The sequence below is a fragment of the Buceros rhinoceros genome, unplaced genomic scaffold (assembly GCF_000710305.1).
Source record: "Buceros rhinoceros silvestris isolate BGI_N320 unplaced genomic scaffold, ASM71030v1 scaffold11523, whole genome shotgun sequence".
Classification (NCBI taxonomy): Eukaryota; Metazoa; Chordata; class Aves; order Bucerotiformes; family Bucerotidae; genus Buceros; species Buceros rhinoceros.
The window spans coordinates 6426-19855 of record NW_010403047.1 but is presented as its reverse complement, the minus strand read 5'-3'; the positions used below and the strand labels follow the sequence as shown (position 1 = coordinate 19855).

At 37.5% G+C, this 13430-nt stretch overlaps 1 protein-coding gene across 1 annotated transcript in view; it reads right to left on the bottom strand.

Annotated features, from left to right (window-relative positions):
* The window catches only part of TMX3 (thioredoxin-related transmembrane protein 3), a gene marked incomplete at its 5' end in the record, with an annotated part of 22722 nt that overhangs the window by 2970 nt on the left and 6322 nt on the right, over nt 1–13430 (bottom strand). Inside the window, 10 exons of the mRNA XM_010132851.1 lie at nt 206–335; nt 2804–2860; nt 3172–3225; nt 4048–4105; nt 4971–5069; nt 6573–6639; nt 8838–8915; nt 9148–9247; nt 10174–10254; nt 10429–10474. Coding sequence (XP_010131153.1) covers nt 206–335; nt 2804–2860; nt 3172–3225; nt 4048–4105; nt 4971–5069; nt 6573–6639; nt 8838–8915; nt 9148–9247; nt 10174–10254; nt 10429–10474 — 770 coding nt within the window. The remainder of the gene's footprint in view (nt 1–205; nt 336–2803; nt 2861–3171; nt 3226–4047; nt 4106–4970; nt 5070–6572; nt 6640–8837; nt 8916–9147; nt 9248–10173; nt 10255–10428; nt 10475–13430) is intronic.

Genomic DNA, 13430 nt, shown 5'->3' with positions numbered 1-13430 from the left:
CAGCAGTCAGAGCAGCGAACAACAGCACACCTCAAGAATTCAGTCATGTACTCACTGACAGCGCCCAGGAAGATGACAGGAAGGCAGCCATGACAGGAAATAAAAAACTATGGCGTAACAATCAGAGCAACTAAATTTTTTCCTCCTTTAGCATCCAAGGAAATAAACACGAACCAACATAATCCAAACCACATGGAAGACTTACTTCAGCTGTACCATCCAAGATATCGTTAATAAACTGAACCATGTCTTCTGTGTTCTCAATGAGCCTATCTGGTAGAAAATACTGCTGGTTGGAGGTATTCAACACAACAATAGTAGGGATTGTCAGGTCACTGGAAACATAAAACAGATAGTTTATACATTTAAAGGATGACTGTGTAAAACACTGCAATTCAAAAAATTCCTACATGATTTAGAAGAGTAACCATTAATCTTCACTTCCTGTGTGTTCCTTATAGCAGTTCCTTAAAGGCAAGACAGGTCAGAGAAAGCTAAGAGGAAGGTAAGAGAACCACCTGAATGGTACCAACATCTTTCTCAGTAATATTTTTCCCTTGCCACTTGCGTCAGTGACGCTGTTGCAGCTTATTGCACGTTACACACCCATAGTGACTGCAAATCAGGTACTTTGTCATTCCGCAGTTAGTAAGAGGTCACAGACAGTAGCCATGTCTGTGGTACTATTAGCATAACACATTAAGTGGTTTTGTGCACAAAGGCAAAAGTATAACCCAAAAATTCACTCTCATACAGAGATTACATGGTCCAACTGATTGGCTCTGCCTATCAAACTCTACCTCTCAAGTCAGAATAATAAGCCACACCAAGCAAAATTCTTCTCCATCTCTTTTAGATATGGCAGACGAGCTACAGAGTTTTTAAACAATTATTGCTCAGCAGCTGACCTTCACATGCATAAACATTGTTTAGTATCACAAAACTGGAAAGAAGAAAGAAAAAAAAAGAAAACAAAAGGTTAGAAATTCTCTCTGGAGATAAACCAGTATAATCTACTGTTCAAAGTATTCCTAAATTCAAAATTAGATCAGGTTTAGGAAAATTTAACACTGTGTAAGTACATTGTTCAATAAGAAAATTTTCAAGTACGTTAAATAAGTAAGGTGAAAAATCTCCTGTACTCTTTGCTAATTTTCTATTCTATCAGTAATGAATTTCAATACTAGGTGGCTTTCCTCTGCAGCAGAGGCAATGCAAACCTTGCTTGTCTACATTTTCATTCCTGTCTCATAGCGTGCACCCAAGTACGTTTGTAATCCGTGTATTATTGATGATGATTTCAGCCTTAACTGGGACTATCAATCCGTAATCAATTACTTCACTAAAATATGTTCAGGCAGCTTTTTCTCCTTCCCCTTGCTGCCATCTAATGGAAAACTGAAGCACTTGCAAAACAGTTTTATCTGAATGACTCGAGCAACCACATGAAGAGCAGCGACTTAGAACGCAGAAGGTATTTTGCCGCATTCTTTTGCTGCTTTCCACTTATGCTGGAAATGTGTACACTCTGTTTAGAAAATAATTTGAAGCCTGTGAGTACTTCAACAGCAATTTCCTACATACTACAAATTGTAAAATCAGGCATTTTGCAGATTAAGTTAAACAATACAGATGAACAGGTCTTGCCATTAGATCACCACCACTGTAAGTGGCAGTTCCGTCTTCTTCGTTTTCTTCCTCCCAGGGACCTTATCTCCCTCCCCTACTTCTCTGCATATCAGTTCTGGTACTCAAAAGAATACACGGGAAGACATTTGAGGGATTTTCTGGATCAGCAAAGTAACTCCCCTATTCACCTAGCCAAAAAAGCAATCAGATAGATAAACAGGATGGAACAGCTCAGCAGACAGCCAGACATAAGAGCCTCCACAGGAGAAGCAATTAACGAAGTGAGGAAGGTCTCACTCCGGGCATCCATAAATCACTAGATCTATGACATCCTTGAGCTTCAGCTGAGAGACAGCTAGTTTTAATCTAGCTGCATTTAGGCATTAATCTACAGACATTCCACAGAAATACAGACCTTGTGCCTCCAGAATCCTCATGAAGCTCCTAGAACTTTTAAGGGCATGAACACATGCTTTGATCCCCAAGACAGGGGTATGGGAAAGTTACAAAGCTGGCTTACTGACTCTTGGTTTTCTCTTTTTTCACTTGAAAGGCCAGAGGAGAACAAGTAGCCAACCGTAAATGCCAAGCAACTTCAGGCTCTAAGTGTGCATTTTTAGTCAAGGACCATAAGGGCAAATGTCAAGCATCTTGTTAAACTGCTTATATATTTCAAAATGTACCATGTCCACATCAAGTGCAGACAGCACCTTCCATGCGTTTTATGCTGCTTCTCTGCAGAAGCCTATTTCTGTGCATGTCTGAAAAATGCATCAAGAATGAAATGTGCCTCTCCAGAAATAAAACCGTAAATAATGCCTAAACGTTCTTTACATTTCCTGTTAGCACCTGACAGAACTTTTGTCTAGTGCTCTGTAAATTTAATGAAGGAAAAAAAAAAAAATCACAGTTCTAACAGAGTAACTAATTTAACAAAGTAGACCTAAAAGATTAGCTTTTTCAATCAGCATTATCAGCAAGCCAAACTTCTAACATTAAATTATGCAGTTTAATTTTACAAGCAACTGATACAATGCTACACGCTGTATTCTGAGGACAGCAATTATTTCTTAACCCATGAAAGCAAAGAAGCGTTCAGAAGATTGTTCTCAGTTAAATATACCTAGCAACAAATACGCGAGAAGAAAGAACACTCAAATAAGAATTTACTTACTCCATTAGTAAACTATTAATGTAATCATTTCCATCCATATGGCCAAACTGGAAATCCCTGTAAAAGAAGCAGTGAAAAACATCATGAAAAAGAAAACAGCACAGCAGGTTTCAGTAAATGTTCTTCCTTAAGTGTTTTTTCTCTGAAGATGAAAGTACACACTCAGCAATCTAATTCAAAACTTGATGATCTACAAGACAGTCAGCATCCCAAAACATACTCAGTTAATGGAATACTCTTATTAAATATCAGTAGGTGAATATAAAATCAGGCACTATAACATTTTTCATGTAGCAAAAAAAAATGACTGCTGTCTTAAAGGTCAATGCACAAGTTCATTTAAGACATTGAAGCCCCTGTGTGCCTACCTGTGAAAGTGGTCCCGATACTCTCTAGCAACTTCCTGAATAATAGATTTTAGTCTAGAGGGGAAAAAAAGTGACATTGATAATCCAGAACATAATCCCTCAAAATACAAACAACAAACATTGAGATTTCCCCAGTAAGCAGCAGATAGACCCCCATCAGCAATATTCCATTAACAAAAACTACCTTGCTCATCTGCTTAGTTTCTAAGGGTTGAAACAAATCTACTGCACAGTCTCAACGTGAAAAAAACAGACAGACACTCAGGCTGCTTCCCTCCCTCTATTGCCTTCTGAAGATGCAGCGCTAGGACTCTGAAGAAAATCCAAAGAGGTCTGGGAAAACAGCATACACAGTACTTGAACAATATTTTTAGTCTAACTATGTATGCAATCAGAAAAGGACAGGGAAAGGCCTTGTTCCTCTCGGCCTCTTCAGCAAACTCCAATCCAACATCTCTTTCTAGTAAGTTTCACAGATGACTAATATATAAACATCACTAAATTAATGCAACTGAGCTGAAGAATAATCATTTGTTTAAATTTACTAAGTTAATCTCAAAGTCATCTGAACTCAAGTAATCTCATCTATGCTTAAAAGGTGATAGAATACCTTTAAAAAGCTACACAGTCACCATTTCCTCACTAACAAATGGCAGAAGAGTGACACAGGAACTCCCACCACCTCATTGGACTCTCACGTGCTTCAACAGAGCCATAAATTAAGTAAATTCAGTAGGCTGAAGGTATACATTAGAGAACATCCACAAGTTAAAACCACTCCTTTAACCTAACACTTCATCTTTAAGAAACTTCCAAAGTTCTCCATGTCATACCAGCACGCTTCTCCCACAGTGTCGCAAATACTCAATTCTTTACCTGGTATGTTCCACTGAAGAGTTTTTATCGTCAATGACTGCAATTGCCACAAGTTTTCCTAAAATAAGAGACAAAATACTTGAAACCATTTTAAAAGGAACACATATTCTCAGATGGAAAATACTCCAACCTAGAAGATCAGGTACTCTCCAGGGACAGAAATTAGTTTTAACTGCACTTCTGTAAATAACCTTTAAAATGTAGGTGTAACAATATTAGTTTCACAAACACGTAAGAATCAAGATGTTTCGTAGTCTTTAAAACCTGAAAGACCTCATGTTGCACTGAATAGAAACTTCTTCCTTTTGAAATGGCATGTAGACTATGAGGTACCCTGGCCCGGAAAATCAATACTTAGAGCATTTCTTCTGCTACTTCAGCAGTGCAAGTCATCTGCCTACTCCAGAAGTCACTTGGCTCCAAAGTTTTCATTTGGCTTGAAAAAATTTTACTAAAGAAAACTCGAAATATAGCAAGACAGGTCCACTTTTGTACCTCCTCTCCTACCTTATCTACCTGAAAGATACCTGAAAGCATCAGATGTAAGACATATGTAAACCCATCCATATTTGATACTTCTAAATCCAGTCATGAAATTCCCTGTCGGCATTCTAAGAGTTAATATGTAATTTATGCAGAACCTAAGCTGCTCTTATATTAGAAGTCCTACTGATTTTTCCTGAATACTACTGCATTAGACATACTTATTTTTCTGTTATGAGGAAAGGACTAGTGTAGGTATTGGATGAAGCCTCTAGTCAATAGAATAGGTCTCACCAACATCAAAAAGATTGGTACTATCAACTCTCTGAGATTAATTCATTTTTGAGGTTAACAAAACAACCCAAACATTCTTAGTCTCTTTCATTTTTCTTAGTGTTAAGCACAAGATGCCAAAGTGTTCAGTGGTAGCCACGTCTCACCTGTATCTCCAAGTTCATACAGTGTAAAGCCATCTACGTTAAGATAACCTTGAAATCTTTCTCTATTTATCCAGGATGACAAATCACCATCTTCATACTCTAAAAACAATAAAAAACAAAACAAAACAAAATAATGCATTAAAAACTATTTTCTTGGTAAGGTGGGCAATCAGATTTATTTCTTTCAGTAGTATAGAGGCAAACACTTTTTTCCCCCCTTTTTTCCTTTTATTGTTGTTAGTCAAGACCTCACACATTTCTGGGAATGGCTCTTCAGGTTTAAAACTTCCACAGCTATTTTCAGTTGCTGAACAAAAAGCAAGTGTATTACAGCAAAGCACAATTTTGTGATTTGATGATTTTATTTTTCCCTTTTTTTAAAGAGTGGGGTCAAATTTCAAACATAAAGAGATAAAAAAACCCAGAAAACAGTATTTGTAAGAGACCTTAAATGAAATAGAATGAAATCAAGAAGTAGATGCACTAACAGCATAATGAATGTAAATGAACAAATATTTACACACGATTCAGAATCAGTCATACTGAAGGCTACAGTTTCAGGATGCTGGATGTTTTAACCCATAAAGAATCTAATTCTAATACATACCAGCAACACCATTATAATTAGATCTTAAACACAAGGAAAAAAGTATATAAACATTTATATGATGCACAACTCTACACACACATATAAATGCACATTAAATAAATAAATTTCAGTTAAACCTTATTGTATAGAGTGAACTATCAGTCACTTCAGGTTAACAATTAATTGTTCTAAGATTGTAGCAAGCAACTCAAAGCATAAACCTTCCCATAGATCTTCAACCCATTCCCCTACTGAGGGAAGAAAAACACCAAAGCAAAGGACAGAGAATTGAAATGGGTTATGTTAAACCTTTTTCTTATAGCGAGTTCCTCAATTTTTTGTCCAATTGTAACAGTTGCACATATAACCTTATCCAGTCTCTTGTACTGCATCTTTATAACATCCTTATGTTTGATTTCCAATAACGTTTCTAGTACATTATAAAAGAGTAACATTTTACAAAGTAAAATAGAAGCCTAGATTATTGAGAGTTTTGTGTTTGTTCTGACAGGTGGAAAAAGCAAGCAGCCACACAGCAAAAAGCAATTCAGAAGTGTTTCTCTTTGAAAGGCTTTCTTCCTCCAGGCCCATTTAAAAAAAAAAAAAAATCAAAAATAACGCCCCAAAATCGAATGCAATTGAAGAAGGCTGTAGAGTATATGTTTAGCTGGAGGATGATTGGTAAGACAGCAGCCTGAAAAGGAAGACAAGTAGAGCCATTCTGTGAAATCATAAAGCATATCCCTCATGGCCCATCTGGAGTATTTTGCTGTGGTACTACTGGTCCTCAGAAATTAAAACAGCAGAATAATCTCCTAAAGTGACATGTTCCAATTTACAGTAAGAACTTGCATTTAAAACAACCTAAATCAAGAGTAGATGTGTTTGTAAAGAAGCGATGTACCAAGATATGCTACAGAAGTAAGTGAACCTTTAAAAAAATCCCAGCTGTTCCAGTTTCTCCACAGATACTTTAAATATCTTGTCCTAAGGTAACATCCACTTTTACTTACCATCATAAACAAAGTAAGTTCCATCTTTGAAGACCACAACAGCAGGCAATTCAGGCAATGTTACATACTGAAAGAAGTGGTTTCCAATTAATCCATGGAAGATTAAAATATTTTTAAACAAACAAAATCTTAAAAAGTGGCAATGTAGTCCATGGGGAAATTCTCTATGTACACTTCAATGTTTTCTGTCTATATTTACTAAAATACATTTATCAGCTTCCGCATATTAAAAAGTAACACAACATAAATGTACTTCTGAGAGGCAAGTCGTGCAAAGTGTAAACGAAGCAGGATTTTTACTAGTACGTATATGCAGTAATATGAAGAATATTATACTCGTTGGACATGAAATTTGGATAGGAGATCGTTACTTGAGAGTTTTATCAATCGTGGTCTTCGTTCCCAATTTGTGCTGTGGTCAGCATACCTGTCACACAGCTACTTCTACTGCCTGGGCAGTCAATACCATAGAGTAAAATAGTAACACTGATAACACATCCCACTAAATCTGGGCTATTTCCTGTGGCTCGGGCTGATGGGAATATAAAGACCCAGCTTCAGCAGTCGGGGCTACAAATAGCCCTGATTGAGGGAAATAAAACAACGAATGCCTACGCTACCATCCTGAACACGGGATTCAGGATGGTCAGCAATACACTCAAAAAGAAAAATACGAGGTGTAGAAACCTTTTCCTTGGAGCTTACAGCAACCTTATTCAGCTCATGTTTTCAGTAAACTGCCACAGAAGAAATACTGCACCTACTCCTTACTACCACTCTAAGTTAAAATTCTAATAGCCCTTCCAGTTAAGAAAGGACCGTATCACGAGCTTAGTTTTGATGATGACATTGGCTGAATTATCTTATATAATGATTTGTCTGGGAAATGTAAGAATGGGGTCTGGAGTGCTTTTCCCAGTGATGTGCCTTCTGTAATCATTCTGCATTACCTTTCTTAGAAAGAAATGTAAAACCAGTAAGTTTCTAATGGAACAGCTCTTATGAATGAGCAAGAAGTTAATTCTACATGATGCTTTATTGTCTTATTTGCCCAAAACATAGCTTAGCATCTTTTAAGGGCAAATCAGTCTAAGTACAGCACATGGCTTGCAAAAGATGTCTGAAGCTTGGAACAAGATTACCTAAGGTGACAAAACAAAGCCTAACGGTTAATACTGTCATGCAAAGCCTCATTACAATTAGCAACACTGATTTCACAACATTTTTGCTTCATATGAAATATGAATATTGCATATCATCACTACTTCAGTTTAAATGGCATTTGTGGGAAATTCCAGTCAGTGGAAAAAACAGCTCACTGCTTACATCACTGTGATCACTGAATCTCAAAGAGTTCCAGCCTTTTACACCTTCCCCTGCACAACTGAACCACACTTTCCTTGCTCAGCTGGGACTGAAGTGCAAACAGCAATGGTCAAATTGAGGTAGTGATGGATACATAGCTTCTGGAAATCAAAAAACACGCTATTTATAATGAGGCCAGTTGTAATTATGATGTTGGAAAATGCAGGTGCCTAAGAAAAAGAAGTTATGCTAGTTCTCACCCTGCTAATCCCAAACAAATTTCGAAGTCATGTATTATCAGGCATGGAGCAGACTTAGGTCCCACATGGAGAAAACAATAAATGAAAAAGCCTCTTGATTTTGCTTCAACACATAAGCAACAATGGTTAGACTAACAACAGGAGCAGCAATTTTTTCTACCCTTGTGACTAACTATAAATAATTTCCTTGTTACAGAATCCTCCAAAAAGCCACTGGGGAATTCTGCAGCCAGCAGGCTCGATCTGTTGATCCCTGGGCAGACCAGATCAGCTGTATGGCCTGAGGTGAAAATAATCCTTCTCACCAACTTCTCTGATTATTAGGGGTACTCCATGCCACAGACCGCCAAACTAGTTATAAAAAGTGGTGGTGAAAGGGCTGTCTGCAGCAACAACAGCTACGTGTTGACTAAAAATCAAAGTATTTACCTGCCTGAGCAGGTTATACGTTGAGTTCTACATATCTTCTCTTTAATTTAATTAATATGACTGAAGAAATAATTCAATAGAAAGCAATGACAGCCTGAAACTTGGTTTGTAATCTTTTCCCACATAGACCCAAAAATTAAACCTTTCAGTGTAGTTAGTTTGAAGCTTTTCAAAGCCAAATACATCGTAAGCCACCTCTGTGCCATCAAAACAGCCAAATTACATCTACAAGGAGAACTATACTATTTCTGTCAGAATAGGAACAGCTTACCTGAGGCAGCACATCTTCTGAGGCAGAAAAAAAGTACGTATAAACTATTAGTTCTGAAGCAACTTCAATGTATTTTTCCTGCAACAATACAAACAATGTTTTTTAATGTCTGAACTTTCAGTATGTTTCAAACTAAAGTTTTGTTAACATAGTTGACCTTCAAAGAGTAATTAGAAAATACAGTTACGATAGTAAATGTAAAAAAAGATGAGAATTTATCCCAAGCATGAACTTCAGTCTTTTAGAAGGTATTTTAAACTACGTCTGTGAATAGCCGAAAGCAGTAACTTGATTTAATCAAGCCTCAAACCTTTAAAGGAGATTCACCACCAACATACACAAAAAGTACTCGATGTCTCTTTTGCACATGCTCGAACAGATGCTGGCTAGGAAGTGGCCTAATAAGAGGTCTGGGAAGAGAGAAAAAAAGAGAAAGAAAACTCTAAGTTTCTGCAAGCTGCAAAACCCAAACAAATAAAAATACCCAAGAAATTGCTGTAGTTTTTTTGCATTATTTATTTTAAAAACTAAATTCTTCAATGCAAATTAATTTATCCATTTCTTATTTCAGTTTCACTTCTGTGATGTAAACATGCATGCCATTTATTGGCCACAGAATGGCTTGTAAGGGATCTTAAAGCTCATCTAGTTCCAACCCCCCTGCTGTGGGCAAGGACATCTTCCACTCGAGCAGGTTGCTCAAAGCCCTGTCCAAATCGGCCTTGAACACTTCCAGGGATGGGGCATCCACAGTTTCTCTGGGCAACCTGTTCCAGCGCCTCACCACCCTTACAAAAAAAAATCTTCCTATGCCTAATCGGAACCCACTCTCTTTCACTTTAAAATCCTTGCCCCTTATTCTGTCAGTACAGGCCCTGATAAAGTGTCTCTCCATCTTTCTTGTAAGCTGTCTTTAGAGTGAAAGGCCACAATGAGGTCTCAACCATCTGAGAGATAAAATTCTGAATGTAAGCATAGCAGGTAGAAAATGTGGACTTAGAAATAAATGTCTATCTATCAGCCAACCTTTAGCTCAGTATTCTGGCTCATGCAAGAACTCACGGCTTCAATGATTTTCATTTGTTCATAGTTTCCACTTCTCCAAAAAGCCCTTAGTTCTTGCACTGTAAAGAAGGGATTGTGACCAGCCAGTCTGTGCGTATGTTCTCCATGTCACTCACCACAGTCTCAGTGCAGCCACGTGTGTAGTACATACAGTTTTTAACTTCATGTCAATGTCTTGCTCCTTTTTAAAGAGATTTAAATGTTGGCCCCCCTCAAAATCCTACAGAAGTTTTAAGTGACCAGAACTCATCTCACAGAAGAGTGCACTCACCCTGCCACTCGATTAGCAAATTCAATTATATCATCTTTGGTTCTAGGTCCTCTGTAGTTGTACGCCAAGTCACCTTTTAAGCTAGATAATAGAAAAGACAAAAATGGATCAGAACTGAAATCAGCTAAACTATATCTGCACATCTAGAATTACTCAATCTTCACGTTTATTACAGTGAACTTTTAGCAAATGATTACTGTCATGAAATCAGTGCATAGGTAACTGTAAAAAATTCCACAAGAAGCATCAACTTACAGCTTAATTGTTGGATAGCCTCGCACTCCAAATTCAGATGCGATACCTGAAAAAAATGAGTTAATGCCAAAGTGAACCAAGACTTCCTGGCTCTCCCTACTTTAATCTTTAAAAATAGTTTACTATTTGAGCCACATAAATAAAAGAACAATTCACCACTTAGTATGAATTATTCTACTTGCTTTCGAGAAGCTGCTGTTTATGAAGCTACATCATTAAATTCTGGACCTTTTTCAGCGGTACTACAGGGTCCCAGCACAGGCTCTCAATTCATACGCCACAAGTCAAATGGCATGAGAATCCTCTAAATAGACAGAGGCCATTGGTCAGTTTTCACTGCAAGGTAGTATGCTAACTGGTGGTACTGGCGGCTGAAAATACTAGAGGCAGAAATTAAGCGTCACAGATGCAGAGCTGTCAATACTAATGCTTCAAAAAATAACAAAATAACAAAAAAACCAACAAAAGACAATTAACTACTCGTGCAATAGTGATGGGTAACAACAAAAGTGCAGAACCATACTACTAGTAATTAAAGTTTTTAAACCATATTCCGTAGACATAACTGTCTGCAGTCATCAACTTCACCAGAAACAGACACTTTCTAGAGCAACCAGTTACTTACCCGCTGCTTCTAAAGTGGCAAAAAGACAATAGCAGAACCTTTTCACCCATCTCACATTTGTTTAAAACCTTGTGTCTTGCTCCCACCAGTTAGAGGAGTTTAACTTGCAGTTGTGAACACAGCAACTGCCACCTTCAAATACACCTTCCAGTCGATTCAGTGTTTTCCAAAGGTTAGTCTTCAAAAAAAGACTAAAGTCTAAAATTATGACAATTTCTGTGCAATTCTCTCCTGCAAAACAACTCAAAAGCACTCAAAGTGCACTGAGATCCAATGCTTTTAACATAAACGTCCTGAAGCTACCAATGACACACCAGAGCAGCAGACATGGGAGGGGCTGTGGGCTGGGCTCTGAGAGTTTAGAAATTGTGACCCCAAGGTTGTTTGCCTGGATCAAAACACTAATTGCTCACAACTACAAATAAAATCTACCAAAGGGGACTGGTCTAAGTAGTACGTGCTAAGATCAATTTGATTCAGGCCCTTTTCTCTCGTAGCTCTGCTACACAGAACTAGCATGCATTAAACCGTGTATCACAACATTCAGTCAGGGGAGTCAGTTAATTGCCCCTTGCTCTTGAGCACATTCAGGAGAATCGGAACTACAAAATTGTTTTAAGTTTTTTTTAAACCATCCCAGCCATCAAGATGATTCAAATCCTCTCAACATCATGGAAGTGACTTACTTATCATCTCCTTTGAGACATCACCTCCATTTGTTGCACGGGGAATGCAGTCCAGGCAAAGAGCAGCAGCTATGCTAGCCTCACACGTGACACGTTCCTGTTTTCAGCACGTTCAGTGGACTTCTGAGGACAAGCCCCATGACAACTCAAGAGAAATCACAGCCGGTGACTGTTCTGTTGATGTAACTGCTGTATCCTCATTGCACACAGCTATGAGAGGCAACACTTATCAGATGCTTTATATGTTTGGGTGTATTCTAAACTCTCCAATGACAAGCTACCACAAATTCAGGTTTTTCACACTTCCTCTTAAGAACACATAGTATGCAGAGTCACCCATTCATGTTCCTTCCTAGTCACACATGTGTGCCCAACTGCACTTCCTGCTCATATTCTCAAGTTTGCATTAGTTTAATTTCACAGAATCTTTAGACTGGGAAGACATTAAGCAGAGCTGACTGAGCATTTCATATCCTGATGTTCTGAATATTCCACTACTAAAATAAATGCATGAAACTCTTTCAAAAGATTTATTTGACTCTATTCTTCACAAAACTAGTAACAAATCTGATAATAAAAATATTTCCAGGGCAGAAAGGAACCCTTGCAGTTTTTAGTAATTTTTAAATACGAAAAATGGAATTTTAGGAAAAAAAAAAAAAAAAAAAAACAAGTGCAAATCCTGTTCTAGGAACCAGATACAAAAATTTGGTTGCATCTGGATGACAGATGCAAATATTTCCGGGTAAGAGCTCATATAATTTATATAATTTAGAATAATATCCAGGTGACTGGAATGTTAGAGATCCCTCAAATCTGTTCCAAATTTTGAAGTTACCTGGTTGCATGCTCATGAAACTTTTAATTCTCCAGACTTATTTTTCTTTAATAAATAAGCATCTTTAAGATGAAACATGAGGTCAAATTTATGTGGTTTTACAGAAAAAGCTACATACAGTAAGAGTTTGAGACAAGATCATTTTGATCTCAAAAGACAAAACTCTGCTATATGGAAGCACAGAAAAGGACTATCGTTGAAAAAAATGTAATCTGCATATTTTATGCAAATGTAACAATCCTGAATAATCAGGTTTAACAAGTATTAAATGAAACATTATATCTATCAACAGAATTTTATTACATACAGATCTCTTGGGCCCCACTGCACCCTATGCCTTTCCTCTTAAATATCCTCCTGGTTTGACACAGATTTAAGTGAAATGACAAACAGGTACACTGAAATTAAGAAAATAGTGTTGAGCATGCAACAGTCCTCTCATGTCTACTCAAACCATTTCTCTGAATACCTAAAGTTTGGGGGTTTCTCTGGAAAGGTCAGTACGTAAGAAAGGCATCATCAAAGACGAAAGTTTAAAAACTGCTGAAATCAGGTTTTCAAGAAGACATGTACAGAGGAACACAGGGAGAAATTGGCTCAACACTGATGTAAGAACTTCAGTGATCTGAGCAGGCTTTTGGTGTAACATCTTAATGACCGATTACCTGAAAAGAACAACAGCAAGAACAGAAGCACTTGTACAACAGTAATAGAAGGCACCTAAAACGGGATGCTGTCAAAAGACACACCACATAAAGATGCTCGGGTTAACCTGGTACTGCTTCTAAGCAGCACATCAAAAGCAGATCTTTGAAAAGCTTTTACCTTCCTTTTGTCAGGAAGAATTCCCTAC